Below are 20672 nucleotides of genomic sequence, written 5' to 3'. Positions count from 1 at the left end.
CTTCCACTTAATCTATGACTGCTCCAGGCAACATAAGGCAACCCCCCCCTCTCCTTTAAACGGCATAAAAACTCTAATAAAAGGATTGAGTGCTGCCCCATGTGTTGTTCATAATACTGACTTTATTAGTTGGTAATACATAAGGTGTTATTGGTTGCTGCAGTCACATAGGTGTTTTTTTTTATCCACAAACATTACGCTTGAGACCCTAAAGACCTCACTGAGAAGCTGTCACAGGAGATGCAGAATTGGATAAATGTCTCAGCAATAAGTGGAAAGATAACAGTGTTTGAAATTAATGCTCAAAATATGCATTATCATATTTTTTCCTGCTGTAAAAACATCAAGCAAATCAAATATCTAAATCACTACCATTACTAGTCTTCGGCGTACTGGGGACCCCCTGAAGGACCCCAAATCCCAACTTGAGACCTATTAGAAAAGCCTTCTTCTTATGTCTGTCCCTGGCAGAGGGGAGGAGCGGAGACTTTCTCTGGACCAATTACAGAGCGAGAGCGGACTTTTGCCTCTCGTGATTGGTCGGCTTGACCACGCTGCCTTGAGAAACAGGAAGAGTTCTGCTTTGACATGTGTTTTGCAGAGGGGGGAAGAGGAGTGGGCATCGCAGAGACACCGTTTGGATGCACAAGGTTAAATTTGTAAGCACCGGCGTTAATTTACAGCGTTAAACTTTCTCTAACACAAGCTAACAACATACACAAAGCTGAAAGTACGCGTACGCTTAAGCTAACGAGGGCTAGCGTTTGCTAATACGCCTTTCAGACACGAACTCTCGCTTGTTTATTTCATTATTATGATAGGTATATTTTTACATTAAAACAGATACTCACCCAAGGAGCCGTCATCTGAAACAGCACATTAAGGACACATGTTGCATTTTTACACCTGCGCAGTCACGGGGCGCTTTCTACTCAATTAATCACGCAGGTTTGACCAGGAACTAGTCTAATGAGAAACGAGTCAAATGATTGACGAGCATGAGGATGCCGCCAGTGATTTTTTTTTTCTTTTTAACAACACAATCTGCTTATTGTTTGTTGTTCCTCACCGTGAAGAGCTGGGTAAACACCCAGGCACTCACTTAGACTACTCTACTGCACCGAAAACGGCACAGAACAAACATGATAGCATTATTTTTAATCAGCGCAGACTATTAGCCAAGGCCATTATTGCCAAAGTCCATTATTCTATCTATGAGTCTATTACCATCTTGCTAAATGGCACGGAGTGTGTGCAGCGCTTATCCAAAGTGCACTGTACCATTGTTTGGCTCAGAAAATTTCTTGCCTTTATTGTCAGTTCAGGCAAACCCCTGATGAATACAGTGAGAGCTGCAAGAGTAGAAACAAGAAAGTTGAAGCAGACGCATTTGTGATCACATACCATGACAGATGTGGTGGTGGTGGTGGTGTTGGTAGTATGCGTGTGTGAAGTGAGGATGGGGGGGTGGATACGGGAGTAATCTAAAAATAAAAGATATCCATTCTTAAATTAAAAGTAGAGTGTGCAATGAGCAGTGAAGTGTTTTTGTTTTGCTTTGTTTAAGGGCTACAGCTTGTGATTATTGTTTTATTAAACAGTCTGTAATTTTCTGAAGCTCAAGGTGTCATTTTCTCCACTCCACAGCTCCCCAAAATTCAGTTTACGAGCAATGAAGACAAAGGAAAGAAGAAAGTGCTCTTAATTTGAGAAGCTGGATTGTTGAATACTTTTATTTTTAGTAAAAAAAAAAGATTAAAAAAAAGGATTAATTATTGAAGCAGTTACCAGTTGTGGTTAATTGTTTCATCTGTAGTTTGTTTTGTTGCTTCCTTAAATAACTAGTGCACAAGATTTCACGTGGTGAGCATTGAAAATTTGATTATGGGACTTAAAAATGTTATAAAAGTCAGTTTAGCAGAGAAAGAGTTTCACATCTGTTAATATGCTAGGCCTGCAAAAATTAAAACAATTAGTCAGTCATTAAAAAAAAAATTTGTTATTCCTTTTTTAATATCATTCCCTCTTTATAGTCTGTCTTGAAACTTTAATTGTCATGTGTCATTTTTATTTTAATTAAATGCAACAAATAATAATTCATAATGAAAATAAAGTCTAGTCAAAGCAGTGCACAGCTCCCATCACTGTACACACACGTGCGAGTTAACCATTTAAAAACACGTGGTGTGTGTAATATTGAAAGTAAAAATGGAGATATTGCATTTGTGCACTTTAAACTTTTCAGATCATCGTTCTGGGAAGGAAAGGTTACTTGTTTGAAACTTACAATCAATGTGACCTTTATTTATTATAACCCCCATCTCTCAAAAACTCACATATAACATAGTCAATCATCTCTCCTTCCCTCAAAGTAAAAATAAAAAAGGAACTGCTGTCTGGTTATTGCCAGTATCCATCTCAGTCGTCAGAAAAGCTGCACGTTTTTGCTGTTGTTAAGGGCTGGAAACCAGAATCCCATCGGAGTTGCACCCTAAGGAACAAATTTAATGCTAGAAAAACATCCCGGCCATCAACCAAAAATGACGGATTGAAAATAATGTCGAGCTATCTTGGGAATCCCCCACCAGACAAGGGAACAGACTGCATTGTTTTTCTCATTTATGTGATATATAGAACAGAAAGAGGGGAAAAAATGGGCGATTTATTGGTTAGATAGGCGTATTCTTTTCCATACACAGAAGAAATATTGGATAGTAATGTGGGGATCAAGTCACATCATGACATTGTTTGGAGGCAAGGTGTTCAAATATGTAAGTCATCTTCCGTTGGTGGCCCACTAGGTTTTCAATAGATCATTCAATGCAAATATGTGTGGGAAATTGTGAAAGTTGCCACATGAATATGTCAATGAACGTAGTGTAATTTGTACTTCCTCAGCAGGGCAGCAAGATGAAGAAGCAGGGGGAGAGCCAGTGCACTCAGAAGACCATCTCATTGCTGAGCCCCCTGGGGACGATCCAAGTCAGTGGATGTGAGAATGGTGTGCACACCATCCAGATCCTAATGGATGTCGCACCTGCTGAAAGGTACTGTACAACAGCCGGGCTGGTGACGTGATAAACAAAGGTGTGAAATTTACAGGCAGACAGAATCCACTCCTGTGATGGAGTGCCACCATTCCTCATTGGAAGCAGGGCATTTTTGTAGATCCCACAAGAAATATCCTGGAGAAAGTTGGGCAAATATGAGCAGGCACTAGAAATATGAGGGGCACTAGAATACAGTTGGGCTTGAAATTAGATTTCTGATGGCATGTGGTTGTGATTCTTCCTGCAGTATATTTGAAATTTCAGAAAAATAACTTGTTTATTACCCACAAGGGAGTTGATTAGAACTGATGTCTGTAGGGTCAGCAAAGGCCACGGGGAGCATGGACTGTTCTCTCCTGTTTATTTATGTTTCCTTCAAGTTGTATGCAGTAGTTCTGAGTGTCGACTGACACTCAGAAATGTAATATGTGATTGCATTTCTGGGCCTGCCCATCCCTCAAAAGTGTCAGGAATGTTGACGGTCTTACTGAAGCGATTGAAACTGATTAAAGGCAGCATTAATAAGTGCCTCTTCCTTATTTTTACAGGTCCACATCCTACAGCTCAGATTAGTTTTGATTAGATTGAAATTAAATATCCATGTATCGCAGATTCGCATTTGATAAACTTGAATGGTCGGGGAAATTAAACGATTTCCAAATGCACCCAGATAGGAAGTTATCCTTTTGAAAATGTATGTTCAAATTCTAATTTATGGAAACCCATTAATGACCTTGTATATTATACCTCAACATGTGTTTCCTTCTCGACTGTCTGCTATTTCCTAAAATTTATCAAGCAGTAAAAAACATTCCACTTGTTGTTAATGAGTTGAAGTGAGAAAATTAATAATATGGAATTTTGATTATGGAAGATGTCCTGTAACCATGCACAAGCACCTTTCTCCGTCTCCTTGTGAACAGGGTTTAATTTGTGTGTTCAGGTTCAGTAGGAATATGCAAATGAATTTAATGATTCGCATCACTAGATCATTTCTCACTTTAATATCATTTGCTATGTCGGTCATAAGTGAAGCTCTGATCACATCGCTGTATGTTTGCAAAGGTGTGAGCCTCCCACCACCCCCACCCAAGAAAAAATTACTAGTAAAAATGTTTAGATTTTATCTCAACCGGTTGAATATATTGTTATTGTCACAGGACGGGGAAACTAGAGCCACCTTAGATATATGTAGTAACGCAATGTAAACAGGCATTAAGGGAGGCGAGATAAAGTGACAAAATACAGGCTTATCTTTGCAACCGGCTTTACATGTAGATCTCACCAAAGCCCGCCTGTAGCAGTAATAGTTCAGATCAGCCATTTCTATTGATTTATTTATGACATACTAAACAAGGCTCTTTCCAGCTTCGGATGTGTTGTGGTACAGGCTTAGAAAGTCACTGTGATAAATGATCTCTAAGAGCATATTTTAGATATGGGAAATAGATAATGTCCATTCATAGCATAAACTCAGACCTATAGCAGATATTTGCCAACGAGCCAGAGCTTTGAAGGCTTACACGGCCGCGTTTGCCTCCTGCGTTTCTCAGACTTCACTATTGCTTGGCGTTGAACAGCTGGGCCAGCAACAGAAGCATTTGTGGCATTGATAGATAGTTATTGATAAATGCCATTATAGCTACATAAACGCCCTTGAAGTATTGCTTACACACCATGACCGTCAGCTCTTTCTAATAGAAACGTCTCAAGCCCCTTTTGCTTCCTAACTGATCTTAGGAACATTTCCTGAAATCAACCTCCTCTGCCAGTCTAACGACAGCCCTGAAGGCACCATCAGATGAACAAATTCATTACATCTCAACAACCCCTGTTGGGGCCCTACGCACCAGCCTCCCTGTTAACCAGTTTTCCCCCCCTTTAGTTTTTAGCATGGCCTCAGCGTTCACAGAAAAATGATACGCATTTTGTTTACAGGAGATTACTATTATCTGAAATATGATGCTTCTTGCCTCTTTCACACAGAGCACAGACACATAATACAGAGGAAATCATAGAGCACTTTTTTATTAGGGTGAAAAATGAAAAAAAAGGGCTGGACTCCTGCCCCGAGACATTTTGTGAGCATATTATTTTACAATGCTTTGATCAATTTGTCTGTCAAGCTGGCTGAGATGTGGGGGAGCAGGAAAAAAGCAATTTAGCTTGTGAGGTCCTCAATAGAAATGTACTACAGGAGCCTGTGTATGACATGTTGCATTAGAACCTGAGTAGCCTTTATTGCCTGATAATGTTGCAAGGCAATGCTGATATCAATCACCCTTTAACAGCCAGTGTGATGTGTTTTTATGAAAAAAGAAAGAAAAAAAAAACAGAAATAATGCATGAAACATTTTTTGGAAAATAATTGATTTAATTCAGAGCTGAGGGATTTCTACTTTTAACAACAAAAAATATTGTGTTGGTAAAAACATGCACAAAATGTGCTAGGAGCTAAAAATTGTTAGGAACAAGATCTTTTCGCATATGCTCCTATAGAAAATTGTAATTAATTTTACACGGATAAACACTTCTGTCTCATTTGCATATAGATATAAACAATATATTTGTGCATCTGAATTCCCAGCACACTCGGGTCACGTGATCTGCCTAAAATCCTAAGTGGCTAAAACCAAAAATTATCATTATACTTCCCAGGCCATAAATCCCCCCCCCCCTCCCCGTTTTTTTTCTCTGACACAAAGCCTTATAAATCTGTGTCTGATTTTTCACATTGCACATTGTTTTTAGTTAATGATTTTCATCTGTTTGTTGTTGCTGTGATAGCGGGGAAATGTACCATATGCTCCGGCAAAAGACAAATGATTAGCAAATGAAATTCTGGACAGCTGTCTGACTGAAAGCGTTTGGTTGATAGCATTCTGCTACCATAATTAGCTTAAGCTTTGGGTTAATTAACTTTCTACCTGGATATGCATAATAATAGCATTCTGGAGAAAGCCAAGGAGCTTCCAGTATATCAGCAGCAAAGGCTGGCTTTTTATTTTGTATTTCGGCTGCATATTTCAATTTCAAGAGGCGATTTAGCTCGGGAGCATCGTCAAATATTGTAGATTTTACTCCCCAAGCCAGATAATTCTGAAACAATAGGGGTGTATTATGTGGCAGAAATGCCATTTCTGAATGTAATTAAAGCGGATGAAAGCAATCACCGATTTTTAAACGCTTTTGTCTAGCATGAGGCCTACTTGTAAAAAAATACCCATCAAGAGGAGAAAAGAGGCAAGAGAACCCCCAAGTCCTTATATAAGAGGCCTTTGAGACTGAAGTGAAGTACAACAGTAATTAGTCTTTTGTATGAATTTGCTGGCCATGGTCATGATTAGTTAAGCATATGAGAGGACTGCAGGACTGCATTGCTCTTAAGGAGGACGGTGTTAAAGTCTATTTATCACCAGTTATCCTCACAGCTTTCCATTATCACTGACAACACTGGATGGGGCCTGAGAACAGCCTAATTGTTCTGAGGTGGAGTGTTTTTGTGTCAAATCTGCCACCCCACTCACATTGGCATTCATAAGCAGCCAGACATTTTCCATCTATCTATCCCTAATACCCAAGCTGTCACAACAGCTTTTACACACTACCGTTGGTAGTGTGAAATATCTGAGGTGATGCATTTATCGTTTTTTGGGTTTTTTTTCTTCTCACACTCATGTAGTGTTGTGAATCAATGTCCTGGTTCACGCTGAATAGCAGTATGGCAAATGTGTTCCTTTTTTTGAGGGGCCTGTTTACATGATGTGCTCACACACCGGGAAATATAACAACTTTTTTTATTCCACTGTAATTTTTCTCTCCGCTTCTCCATCTATGGTGTATTTCATCTAACGTAGGATTTTGTTCATTTAAATTATAATTTTGCTTGATATGTAGATATATACATACATATATATAGACACTGCTGTGTGCTAAATAAACTGCTTACATTTGTAACTAAAATGCTTTGTCATACAAACCATGAACTGCTGAGATATTGAATGAAATCATCAATAAAGCAAGGAGAGACTTTTTGACGGAGTCCCTTTAGAAACGGTATGAATAATTCATTGTGTAATGATATTCTGATGATTTTTGTTCTATTTTTTGCTGCGGCCTTAGAATATTGTTTTGCATGTTGTGAAGTGTAGTACTCAGCTGCGTATTCATTAAGGTGCTGCTCCCACTGGCCCTTGGACCCATCTGTGCTCTATGTTTATGCCTCCGTCTCCCGGGACCGTCCCAATCAGGCTGCATGTGCCATTTCCTGTGTAAACCAACACCTGTGTAACACACTACCTGTAAACCGCCCCACACAGACGAGACACTGACATTCACTCAGATGAAAATCTGCAAATGTTGTGGTTTCTAAAGCGGAGCCTCCAGGGTGAGGTTTTGAGTTGAATGAGAGTTGCTGCTCACTGTGGAGATGCAGCTAAAAGCAGCTCCTGCAGTTTTTTTGTTTCCCTCCCCTTTCCCTGCTGTCGACCGGGAACTTTTTCCAGCATAAGGGTTGCGCTAGTTTGTTTTAGAACTTGATTGGATTCTATATCTGCAACATGCAGAAGTGTACAGTGTGTGACATACTAAGGCAATATGCAGAGAGATGATTCCGCTCTGACATCTTGGAGAGGAGTACGAGTCAATTATGCCCAAGTGTTGTTCTTGCTTATCTTCCTGCGGCACCAAACAAGGATTTAGTCAAGGATTTAGGGGTGAGGGGGCGGTGGTGGGGATCATGGTAAGCGGTTCACAACAAAACACTCAAAACTCTTGGGAGCGGGCACTGATTTAAAAATAAATTACAGAAGACGAAGCGCTAACACTCAAGGGCCCTCAGCAGTGCTGGCGTACACAGGTGAAGATTAGCCTCCTCGCTAATCAGAGGAACAAGGCAGTAATTTGCTCTGAACACAGACAGTAATTAGGACTTGGTGACACTGGATTCCCATAATGCCTTTGTGCTTGACGTGGTCAAATTTTGACAGAGGCTATCCATGCAGGGTCACTGTCCCCCCAGTCTCCCGGCCCTCTTCAGTTGAGGCTCTAAAAGGTCCCTGCAGTTACAGGGGATCCCTAATGTACTTTATGCCTCCCTCACTGGCTCCTTACCATTCGGGTAATTGGAGTCTCTTACTGTGGCACTTGAGAATAGAGGCTAAAAACGCTATTTGAAACTGCTCAGTAGTCTGTTGTAGATAAACATTGCGGCGTCGGGGTGTGGATACACTACATAATGGAGTAAGAGTTAAGGCTCTGGTAATACATGCCTTCACTGACTCCTGTGGCTAGCCAGTTGGGAGAAGACCTAATTGTTGTGTGCTTTGTTGCCTACTCTGCAGTATTTTACCACCACCTTTATGTATTGGATTGAGTGTTGCAGCCTCTTTGGCGGACATTCACTAATAAGAGTTGCGAGATATCTAGAGAGCAGTTTATCCGGCCCAGTTGTTTTTATTTTGAAACAGCAGGAGCACAAAACGTGCACCCCAGAACAGAGTAGGAAGCATTCCTAACAGCTTCCCACTCCAAAAGCTCTCGAGTTTAGTGCTGCACTGCCTAGATAGGCATCTGAATGATCTTCCGATGGTTGAACGAGCTGCATTGAGCAAGTGGCTTACAATTGTATCACAGCCTTTGGCTCAGAGACCATCAGGATCTTGACATTCATAGAGACATGCTGTATTTTTTTCCCTTTTTAGACAGTCATTTTAGGCTTTTTTCATGCTCTCTTGAGTCTTTGACGTCTCTGAGTTAAGTATCTGCAGCTATAAGGCTGAGGAAAATATTGGACTGCTCTTGGCCTTTTCTATTTCATCCTCTGACCCGCCATGTTACCCATGATCGGTGAAGGAGAACTCTGGCAGGCTGTGTCAAAAGTGACAGCCGATCGAGTCAGGATGAGCGCCATCACGCTTCACAGGATGGAGGCATGAGTTCTGAGTTTTTCCCCTTTTAGTGCAATATACCATTACACCCTTCGCCAGATTCCTTTCAATTAGATTCTGTGGTTAACCTGTTTCATTCTTACGTCTGCAGCTGATAGAAAAAGTCTTACTGAAGTCTTGTGCAACTAGAGATACAGAAAAAGACTAATTTAATGTCAGCTATTCTTTTCTTTTTTTTCCCCTTTGTCTCCTTTGATTGTTTCTTCCAGGATGAACAAAATAGCCTCCAACATTGTATAAATGCTCAATTCATTCTTTATATTAGAGTTGGAAAACGGGTAGAACTCCAAATGAGTCCCACTTTACGCAACAATGATTTATGGTAATTGGAAATTGATTGTGACAGGAGCACAATATTAGAAAATTTCTCAAATCGCAATCTTCTATCAAGGGAAATATTCTTTTTAGTGCAGCAGATCCTCGGCTAGTTTGGAATTAGTTTCTGATTTCTTTACCTGTGATGAAATAGTAAATGGCTGAAGGACATGGAAAAAAATATGATTTATGTAGTCAAAAGATAATAAAATAACAATTCTTCTTTAACCCAATTTGAATTGTTTGTTCTAACGTCAACGCACTCGCTACACACGTTTATTAAAATACTCTTTATAATCACTGCTAATTATAATTCTTGGTTTTCATAGAGCGTTGGCAGTTACTTTAGTACAATATAAAGATTGTTTCCCCTTGGAGAGTTTTGTTGTAATTAGTCCGACATTTATTAGACATCTCTAATCTCTCATTTGAAGGGCACAGCTTCTAATGTGCCAGTCTGGACTCCATAAAGATCACATGATGCTGCCTGATTTCTGATTCACTGAAGCGGCTGGAAATGTTGCAAGCACAAGTGCTACATCTCCACTGCCCACATGCTCTTTTAAAAACAATCCCCCATTGCACCTAGAGGTGACAGACTTCAGCTCAACTGATGTTGTTCCCCCCCTTTTATTTATTTATTTCCTTGTTGTTTGCCAGCCATAACATGTACTGCATTGCATTAACTTTTACTACTGTCAATGTTGTATCAGTCAAACACCTTTTAAAAACGGGCGCATCCGTAAGCTGGGAGGAGAGGAAAATTAGCCACAGTGACAAGTCTGAAGTGTAAGCACAAGGTCAAAGGTGCCAAGCCTTAAGCAAAGGTGCACTAGCCTTTGTCCGGTAGATTGTAAGGGCCTGCGGGTCCAACAGGAACATTTCCACACACAATATCCCCGAGCTGTCAGTGTGCAGCGGCTGGAACATCCTCTCGGAGAGAAAGAGAGGGTGTGGAGGGGCAGAGGAGGTGGTGGTGTGAGGATGCGTGTTGTGGGGGGGTTGAGGGTGTGTAGAGAGGGAACAGTGGCCTGAAGATCCTTGCTGAGAGAAAGAGAAGTTGGGGGATGGTGTGTGTGTGTGTGTGTCGGGGTGTAGGTGGTGGGGAGCCAAAAGAGCTGGAGTGGGAGGATAGAGCAATAGAGAGGGGGAAATGAGGAGGGAGAGCTGGGGGAGGGAGGGGAGGGAGGGGATAGAAAGGAGAGACAATGACAAGTAGGGGCTGGCTGGGCACTCACCCATGCCGACAGAGATTGCCATGAGCCATGGCCATTGTTTGAGCGGGTCTCAGCACAGAACCCGCTGGTGGGTTTCCAAGTTTTCACCACTCAACTATAAACTGCTGTGTGGTTTATTTAGAAATGAGAGTATTTACACCTTTTACTGTATTTACACCCACTGTTAAACGGCACCCGGGAGATTTTTATCACACAGCCACAAACTAGCAAGCAGAGTGGTTTCTCTGAAAACTGACCTGCTCAGTCATAACACTCCAGTAAACCTCAGCTTCACGTGTCCAATATAAAACGCAGCTCAAACTGTGACCTGCACAAGTGTAAAAACACTTTAGGGCCGCGCTGTTACGGCGTGCAGGAGAGAGACGGTCTGTGTGTTTAACAAAGTAAATGTCTATTATTAATACCGTACAGGACAAGCCAATTTTGAAAAAAGGGGGCACTTAAATGGTGGTATTATTTATTTATAAGTCCTGTACACCAGTTAATGGAATTGGCGGGCCTGCTTTAGATCCACAACACAGCTTGAGGTCCACTTTGGAGTAATGCACATGCTAAGAGAGGACTTTCCCAGTAGGGTCTTTAAGTGTCAAATATGGGTCAGTCTGCTTGCATTGACCTGGGGGGTGGTCAGCAGCAGAGAGAAATTCAGCTGTTAAGTGATGCCAACTCAACCGTCGGCAAATTCCTCCAAGCATCTACTCAAGCTAAGATGCATGTCCAAGTGCGGCGCTTTTCTGGCCAACATCGCTCTGGCCAAAAAAATCCATTTATTCTTGTCATGAACTATAAACTAGACCCAAGCAGAGTTGAAACTGTTGTTAATGCTGTGCTCTTAACTTTTGTCTGCTACTTTTCTGTTTTAAGAAACCGTTTTTTCTCCCTTAAAGTAGTTTGAAACGAACTGTTAGCTGTTTCTTATGACCTGACGGTTGTTTTTTTTGTCTTTTTTTCCTTTTCGTACTCTATTATATCTACTCTTGAGAAAATTCTGGATTCTGCCTTTTTATCTTCCTGAGGTTTATTCTGTCTTCCAAAGCTCTGGTATCCGTCAAAGCCGAGCGACATGCAAAAATGTACAAGTTCAGATTTTAAACACGTCTTAATTTACAACTTCAGTTCCACTCAGCAAATTATGTCATCTTGCATCTTTGTCACTCGTGGCATGTTATTACACTCTTGTGACATATTTAGCACTGTTCAAGCAAGAATTGGGTATTATGATTGCTCCTCTGATCCCCACCTCACCTCCCCATCCTGCCTTATATCCCTCACAGGAGCAGCGGGGGCCCCCTGAGCTGTGTGGTCAACGATAGCCTGGCAGAAACGAGCCCTGAGTTGCAGCGCTGCGTTGAATGGCTCCAGGCGTACTTCAGTGAGCCGCAGACCACTGGGAGTCTCCCGCTCCCTGGCTTTCACCACCCCGCCCTGCAAGGAGGTCTGTCATGGATAAATATTTGCAGAGCCATGACTGGGATCAGGCTTTCACTCTTAATTGTCAGTTACATCACTTACACTCACTGGCTCAGTGTGTTATAATGAAGTATTTTATGGCTGAGAGAGAGAGCGAGAGCGAGTGTGCGAGGAAGAGAGCGAGAGCAGAGGAAAAGTGAGTGAGTGGGTGAGTGAAAGGAGAGAGAACAGAACACAGAGCTGTAACTTGGTTCAGTAATCTGTGGCAGCTCTTACCACGCGTGTTAGTCTTGGCAAGCTTTTCCATGATTCTTGGCACATTCTTTGAAACTGATCGAATTCCACTCTTGACATTTTCAGACAGGAAGCTTTTTTTTTTTTTTTTTTTAATGAGAACATGTGAATGGTGGTAAAGTTTGAATGAGCTTATTGTTGGCTTGATCAGTCACCTACTGTGAGTGAAATGAAAGCACCCCCAAAAAATGGACAATTAGTGTCCTTTCAACCGGTAGCTTCGGCGAGGCGAACGACTAAAGATGCAGAGGAAAACAAGAAAACAAAAGCAAACAAAATGAATATTTGATTGCCAACCGTGGTTTCGTTTCGAGGAAATAAATAATATCGTAGCCCGACGACTCATTTTTGAGATCGTAAACAGAAATTTGTTTTCAAAACAATTGCGGGCTGTTCCTTTGTCACACTGAGATGCTCATCGCATTTTAACTGAAAGATTTTCAGAAGCTCTCATTTAGACACAGAAGCACACCTACACAGGAAAAAAAATGACTTTAATATATGCATTTAACAATTGTGCCTCTCTTCCCCTGCAATCAGGCCTTAGTTGCTCTCTAATTTCATGCAGATCTGCAGTGCTTGAGTGATGGCATTTTCAATGAGCAGGTACTCCATCGAGACCCTGTATACAGCTATGAGTCCCACGCTCCCGCAAAGGCAATGCAGAAATACATCAGGACCAATTACGATATCAACTTTCAGTGTGATTCCCTTCGCCACCAAGTGCTTGTGTACCAGCCCCAGGCTCTTTCAAATCGCATCTCATCTGAAGTCTTTGGGGTTTTAATTAAATTTCAGGATAGATGGAATTCTTCATTAGTACCTGATCTGAATAGGTGATTGTGCTGTGTTCCACCTCTCTCCCTCGCCTGTTGTTTTGGGGCTCCGTAAATACAGGGTTTAGGCTTGGATTGCTCTCAGTAGTCAGAACCATAGGCCATGCCAGTATAAAAATGTTAAATGTGAGCATCAAGAGTATTTGTCTTTTCAGGGGGGGAAATGGAAGGTTCTTTTTTTCTTGCTTGTTGATTCACAAATATTAAGTATCTTTTCTTTTTGCCTTATTGCTGTAAAAATTCCTCCTCGATCTAGTCGTGCAGCCTCTGCCTGCCTGGGAAAAAAAAAGATACAAGTTTAATCAGGTCATTACAATCTGTGACAACCAACTTTTGTTTGCTCAGTTATCTTGTGGGAGAACCTGAGCGCAACAGCGCTCTCGCAGCACTTGTCATGTAATATTGAGTTGTGACCTTCACTTGAAGTGTTGCCATGTTTATTTACACATTTCTGACAAAACAAGCCACTTTTCATATTAGCTGTCACGATATACCTGAGAAACAGAGGTGACATGAAAGGAGATGCAAGGTGCAGTTTTCTATATCGTCTCGACTGATTGTCATGCACAACATCACAGGCAAGTTTGGTCGGCGGGGGTAAGGGAATGGCGAGCGCTCGCGTGCGTTATGCTCAGTTAGCTTGTGTTTGCGCCTGTGTATGTGCGCTGGCTGCCTCAGAAAAACACAGACACCAACGTGGGTTCTTAAAACGATGCATATTCTTATCTCATTAATTATACATCCATATGTAACAGACGAGAGGATCTTAGTCTCGGTAAGCGGCGCGGGGAATGTGCGGGGAGGGGGCCGTGCAAAAGGGGGGAAGGGCGCTCTTCAAAGCCCAAATGACTGTGTTCCTGCAGGAGTCTGAACCTCCCCCTGTGCACAGCGCAGGGCGAGATGAGACACTCACCAGGACTCGCCCCTGTGATGTGGAGAGGAATTAGGGAAATGAACGTTTTCAGAATATCGAATAATCAGAGAATCATCAGCACCCCGTCAGCCTTCAAAAGTATGGATCCCTCAAGACTCAAGAGACACTTTGACTGGGAGTCAAAGTCTTCCCTCCCATTAGACACAAAGGATAATGAGGTAGCTGCATTTCCACTATTGTCTTTTTATTCTCACCACCATGTACGAGGTGACTGTCAGCTGGAAGTCGTCTCTCCAAATCTATCATTAGCAGGGCTGATGGATTTCAGTTTATTGTTTTCCTTTTTTTGGCTTTCAAATTGCTCCCATACACAGAATTATGATCAAATCAATCATATATGTCAATACCATCATAACTGCCGAACGTGTTCGATTTTACTCCGGGTAAATCCATCGCAGCCGCAGTGGCTCTGTCACCTGGCCTCATGGCAGGTAATGACCTGTGACATAATTATGGGGATGTCTGTAAACATGTAAGTGGTTCCTCTCAACTTTTATTTAAACAATTGACACCAGTGCTCCTCGATCTAAAGAGGGTCCTGACCCCAGACACACCGTATTAGGCTCTTTATGAAGTATGGGGCTAGGGGACTGCTCTCCAAGTCATTGCTGGTCCCCTCGAGTGACCTGCCTGAAGTCTCTGTCACAGCCACTGATGAGGGCAAAGTTCTTTAACCTTTGTGCCCCGCAGATAAAAGTACAGACACTTATTTGTCCAGAACTGTAGGAGATGTGAAAGCTTCCAGGAGAAACAGCTGCTCAGGATTAGTCAAAGGTGTACACAGCGCCATAGCTTGTTGCTCGGTCTGTTTGTAGGCAAAAGTTCTCGTCTGCGTCTGCCGGTGTGACTTTGGTTGTTTGTCAATAACGTTTGCATCACTGTGGATTTGTCGTAGCTGCAGTCTGGGCAAGTTGTCATCTACCCCGCCGGTGACAAAAGCGAAATCCTTATGTATCACACACATCATGTGGCCAAATCCGAGCTTTATGAGGGAGAGTAATGCATGAAAGGAATTTCAGGGGTGTATCTCATCTCCTCATAACATTAAGTCTGTCTGCATAAGAGCCCGTCATCTCGTTGACAGTGTGATTATTACCTGAAAAATTATTAAACAGTACCTACGGGCCTTGTTCAAGACAAAGAACTCACATGGGTGTGCATCAATCAAATGTATCCCCTTTAGGTTTTACACTTATTCCCCCCAGTTTAGGCAAATTGCCTTGTTCGCGTGGCTTTGTGTAGCAGAGAGTGACTATAAGGTAGCGAGGGAGCCTGGGGAGCAAAGGATGTTCACTCTGTAGAAGAGAGACAGGGGTGTGACATGTTTTCACACAATGCCAATTTAGAAGGATTTCACATAGATCACTTGTCATGTGCTCTCTTAGACCATATAAATGAGAGAGAATGGGAGATCACTAATTGAATTTTCATGACTGAGTACATGTATATACTAGAAGAAATTCACCCCCTCTTGATAACGAGACCATTGTTCCTCATCTTGTTCTCAGTGCAGAAAAAGAGTGTTTTGTGCTTTCTGCACAACCTCGGTGCATCGGCGTCTTAAGGTTTTTGAGATGCCTCAAATACTTTTCTTCAGCAATCAGAGCTAGACAAACATGCCTCTCAGTCACCGCCTGGTAATCCAGAAAAAAAAAAGAAAAGATAATGCTACCGCTAAAGTGCTAATGAAATCAAAGCCGTTAATGTGGTTGGTTAAGCTGTGGATGATTTGAAGAATTCTGCCATTTAAGTGAAGATGATATAATGAATCTACTCTGAATAGAAAGCAATTAAAAGGACAAATTGGTCTGATTAACCTCAAAGTCATCCCGCTGCCACAAATGGTGTGCAACATTCAAATTATTATTATTAAAAATCTGGAGCAGATTTGCAGTCTTTTTGGCCTCTCTTAATCCTTTTAAATGAAGGAGCGAACTTTTTTAATTTTAGCTGTGACCTTTCAAAGCATAACCTAGATTTTTCTGCCATAGGAATAATTTTCTCACGTCAGCTTCTGTAGCATGTTAATACTAGTTCTAAGGTCAAATTGAGGGACTTCTCTGTGTTTAGGTGCATAATGAGCAGTGTAAAGATGGAAAGAAGAAAAAAGATGGAATTGTAGGGAGCCAGGATGGACATTATAGTGTTCACCAGTAGGTGAAAATGCATTAATGAGTCAAACGTTGGCTTTTTAATTAAAAACAGCAGAGAGTTTAAAAAAATATAAGACATGTTTAAAGTTCCTTCATGTTATCAGCCTCTCGGCTGGCTGTTTGAGTTTGATTGATTAAATGAGGAACTCTCTCTTCCCCCCTTCTCCTTTCCCGTCTTTCTGTCACTCTTCCGTCCTCTTGCTTTCTGGCAAAGATTCATTCACCAGCCGCGTGCTGCAGGTACTTCTGAGAGATGTGACGTTCGGAAAGACGGTTTCATACAAACGTCTCGCCGAGATGGCGGGAAACCCCAGAGCGGTGCGGGCGGTGGGAGGGGCTATGAGGAAGAATCCGGTGAGTATGGTTGACATTGATTGACAGGCTTCTGTCTTGCTTATACTTTATTTAGTCAGACAGGTAAAGTAACGGCGTGTATTTTTTTTTTTTTAAACTTTATTAGTGACTTCAATATTTAACACATGCAAGATTAATTATGATTAGTTTTTCGGTGAATTTGCCCTTTAACAGAAAAGTAATTTTAAATTATTCTTAGTTTATATGTTGTATTAATAAGTGGAAGCAGATTGCTGTGAACTATAATATTTATTGGGTAGTAATTCATTTTGTACAAATGCATGAAAAAATGACAGAATACATAAAATAGGCAAAGATCACATTTGAGGTCATTTCCTGGTGAGGTATTGTCTCTCCTAGTTTCCTAACTCGTGTGCACGACTGAAGTTTTCCAGTAAAATGCATTTTAAAAAGTTTTCCCCGATGCATGATATGTAATCTAAACTGTAGGCGTGTTCGAGTACGTGCGATGGCGAAATAAACACCTCCCTCTGAGCACAGCTGAGGAGGGAAAGTCTACCTACAGCACGATTTTAAGCCCACACCTTTTGTTCCTGTTCTCTCAAGTCTTTACTGTAGATGTTCGCTGCAAATCTCCGCTTCTTGTAAGAAACCTGGCCCGCATCATTTTGCCCATGAATCCACTGTGTACAAAATGGAGGGCTAGAGGGCAAGTGGTGTGTCTTCTTTTGATCAAACCCTTTGATCAAAGCCTGTTTAACTCTGCCCATGTAGTGCTGTGGGCACCACCGGTGTGCTCTGTGAGGCAGAGAGCACTTCTTGTACAGCAGCAGTGCAGCCAGTGAGATGTTCTCCCTCATATGTGCTTGTGTGCATCCTCGTCTTAGTGCTGGGTCTCCCCTCTCATGCATGTTGTAATTGATGTTGGGTGGGGACAAAAAGTTATTTATAATGAGAGCGCTCAATTTATAACACAGAATAAAATGTAGATAAACTAATTAATAGTGTCCTCTGGATTCTCTGTATACTTTATACATTGCATTAGCCAGTGGCATTGCTGCTAGATGGCTGTATAATACCGCTCCGATTTAGCATCAGTATGTTTTACAGACATTTCTTTCCTCTCGTCCAGGAGGCTGGGAGCCTGAGCCATCAGCTCCTGATTCAGATCCAGAGTCAGATTGTCAGTGTCAATTACTTGTCAGTAGCACTGCTCCACTCAGGCTTCAGCTGTGAAAAGCTCAGTGTGCTCAATCGATCCTCCCCTCTCTGTGGCACTTCTTCTTCACCAGGATTTGAGTATTGATAAGCCTGGTGTAGTGCTCTTTTCCCCCCCAAGTGAAGAGGCAGATCCGAAGGCCTTGAGGGTACCCTGCTCTCCCTCCAAACCCGGGGAACAGTATTGATCTGAATACTCGAGCAGTATTTCTCTGTCTGCAAGGTTAATCTGGGGCTCGGAAAGTTTTATTGCTGTTGATATGGGAGTGGGTTTAATGATGGATTTGAAGAGAAACACGGTGAATGTTCAACTTTCATATAAAAGGCTGGAGATGCAACCGTCACGTCAGCCTAACACAGTTACATTGGAGAAATACAGTCACAATGCAGCGGCGGTTGTTGCCTTTCCGGTTAGTATAACAAGAACAAAATGAGGGCAACATTAAGAATATTTTAAAAGAAGTAATTGCTGTGATTCATTCTCAACCATTGCCACTCTTCTTGTTCTGAATTCACAATGATCGAAGTGTTTTAGGCTTGCTTGTTTAATCTTTCTCCAGCCATTTAGTTTACAAAGAACTCGGGACCCCCCTGGCAGTCGTCTGCAACAAGAGTAAACGCTCCACCGACTTCCTCTTTTTAATGATCACAGGGTTATCAGATCTTAATGTTGACACCCTCTCGATTGAATATTCATCCTGCTGGTGTTTTTGCCCATTAATTTTTGATTGCTTCTTTGCTTTTCACTATTAAAGAGTAAAAAACATTTATACCCAAAGACTGAGCCATCACCCTGAATGTGGATTTGTGCAGGATCAAACCAGACACTTCTGGTGTGGCACTTTGTTTTCATGCAGTGCATGAATATAAAAAGTGCTACAAAAACAAAAGCAGTTCATATTTCCTGCACGTTGGTTACTTTTAAGTCACATCGTTTATGTGCTAAATCAGAGATTCTTTCATACATAATACATATCTACTATCAACACTTGCAACTATTGTGGTGCTGTGACAATAAATGTCAACCTGAGAATAAGTATTTGATTTTTTTCCAGCGGTCTAATCTGTGTTCCTGTCTTACTCAAATATTACTTTTTGTTCCTCCACATCATAGCTTTTAGGTATTTAAATTTCTAAAGTTTAGTGAAAATGTCCTTTTTTCCCCATAATTCTGACCAAATGTAAAAATAAAGTAGTTACTTTTTATTAAAAAAACACGTTTTAAAAGTGGGCCTTGGTCCTACAAATTCTAATATTTGTAAAATTGCACATGTTTATTAAATCCCCGTCTTTCTCTCTGTCTGTGCCAGGTTCCTCTCCTCATTCCTTGTCACAGAGTCATTTCTAGCAGTGGACAGAGTGGGCCGTACATGAGCGGCAAGGGCAACCATCTCAAACAATGGCTGCTCACCCATGAGAGGCAGGGAGGGGAAGGCTAAAGCATGACAGAGCCCAACTGTCCTTCAGTCAGTGCACACACGCACACACACATATATATACACACTCACAAGGCCAGGGTTTTTTTTTTTATTATTATTCTTGTCTCTTTTTTTTCTTTTCTTTTCAGAACACAAAACAGGGCCATAAAGTTTTCCTTGCTTGGCACACACCGTGGAACAACTGGAGTAACTTGTAAATATTCAGTTTATAATCCTTTTTTTTTTTTTTAATCTAAGAATAGAGATGCTGCATAGTTAATGTGATACAGAGTTGTTGCAGAATTAGAATGTACAAAAATAACTTAAACAGAGAACAGTAGGAATTACAAACATATGCTCCCGTGGGTCTCCGTTGCGTTTGCCAGATAGTGCTTGGAATGGTTTTTCTAAAGAATTATTATTCCCTTAAAAATATGTCTCTTGCATTGTTGTTGTTGTTATTTTTTTTCCTAAGCAGAATTAGTCTTTGTACCTCTCGTTGGTTTTTTAATTTCCTGCCAAGTGAATGCTTTGTTCAACATCCAGTGATAAAGGCTCTGAATTTTACGGCTACAAAGCTTTGTAGTGAGGCATTTGTTTTGTCTTCATTTAGATCTCATTGTTTGCTCTCGCCTTATAATCCACCTCGAGTGGAGAGTTGTCCTATGCATTTTATACTGTACTTTTGTTGCGTTAGACATGTTTAAATAAATCTGTCTCAAACTGACAAAATGCCGTCTTTTCATCATTTTAATTGCGTTTAATTTAAAAAGTGATTTCATGTAGCATTCACTCAGTTCAGCTCATGATTAATTATGCTGTACGTCTCTCTCCTTGCTGCTGCTCTGTATGTCACAGCTCCTTCTTTTTTATTTCTGAGGGGTGTTTTCCATTAGAGGGCAGTACAGAACGGGAAACAGAAATCAACATTTCAACCTTGAATTCATCCTGAGCGTTTAAACTGTAATTTAAATGTTTATATCCTTTCTTTAAAAAAATAAAAATTTCACCACAACATTATTTCACCCCTTTGGGATATCTTTTTTCCTTCTTAAAAAAAAACACCATATGGAGAGGGCAGCAGCAGCGGAGGTGCATTTAGAAAAATCTGTTACTTTAATTGAATTTGCCCTTTAGTTTTATTTTCGGCGTTTTCTCGCAGTGATATTTGTAACAGTGACAGTTTATCCTTTTTCCCCTTAAATTCGTAATTCTCCTCACTGTCTGGTGAAACTCCAGAGTGACCCTTACTTGCCCATAGTTATTCCTCTTCTGTTCAGCCCAGGTAGCCTAATAATCCACCCTCCAAAAATAACCTCAGCTCTAACCTTTGCAGAACCAATTCAAGTGGCCCTCTCACTGAATACATTTGAACTTTGCTGCATTTTTGAATTTCTTATCCGATCAGCTCCGTGTGGCTGTCTTGCCGTGCTGCTGGACTCACTTACTCTGCCATTGGAGCACCATCGCAGCGTAAATGTTGAGGCAGCAGACAGGCAGATGAAGAATGAGACTCAGTCTGTGGTTTCACAGAGGGCTAATG

The 20672-nt window shown here is 41.3% G+C and overlaps 1 protein-coding gene across 4 annotated transcripts; it reads left to right on the top strand.

Moving 5' to 3' along the window:
* Positions 1 to 532: 532 nt before the first annotated feature.
* On the top strand, positions 533 to 20119 carry mgmt (O-6-methylguanine-DNA methyltransferase). 4 transcript variants are annotated; one of them, XM_040001141.1, is made up of 6 exons: positions 533 to 659; positions 2899 to 3047; positions 11826 to 11986; positions 16393 to 16532; positions 19022 to 19177; positions 19279 to 20119. In XM_040001141.1, the coding sequence occupies exons 1-5, from the start codon at positions 642 to 644 to the stop codon at positions 19148 to 19150; spliced, it is 597 nt and encodes a 198-aa protein (XP_039857075.1). In that variant the 5' UTR covers positions 533 to 641; the 3' UTR covers positions 19151 to 19177; positions 19279 to 20119. The 4 variants fall into 4 exon arrangements, with proteins under 4 accessions (XP_039857075.1, XP_039857076.1, XP_039857077.1 ...); XM_040001142.1 differs by having other exon boundaries at positions 538 to 659; positions 2902 to 3047; XM_040001143.1 differs by having other exon boundaries at positions 547 to 650.
* The last annotated feature ends 553 nt before the right edge of the window (positions 20120 to 20672 follow it).

The sequence above is a fragment of the Simochromis diagramma genome, unplaced genomic scaffold (genome assembly GCF_900408965.1).
Source record: "Simochromis diagramma unplaced genomic scaffold, fSimDia1.1 OVJJ01000421.1, whole genome shotgun sequence".
NCBI classification, from domain to species: Eukaryota; Metazoa; Chordata; class Actinopteri; order Cichliformes; family Cichlidae; genus Simochromis; species Simochromis diagramma.
Note: the sequence above shows the minus strand (reverse complement) of the source record. Positions and strands in the feature narration are given on the sequence as shown.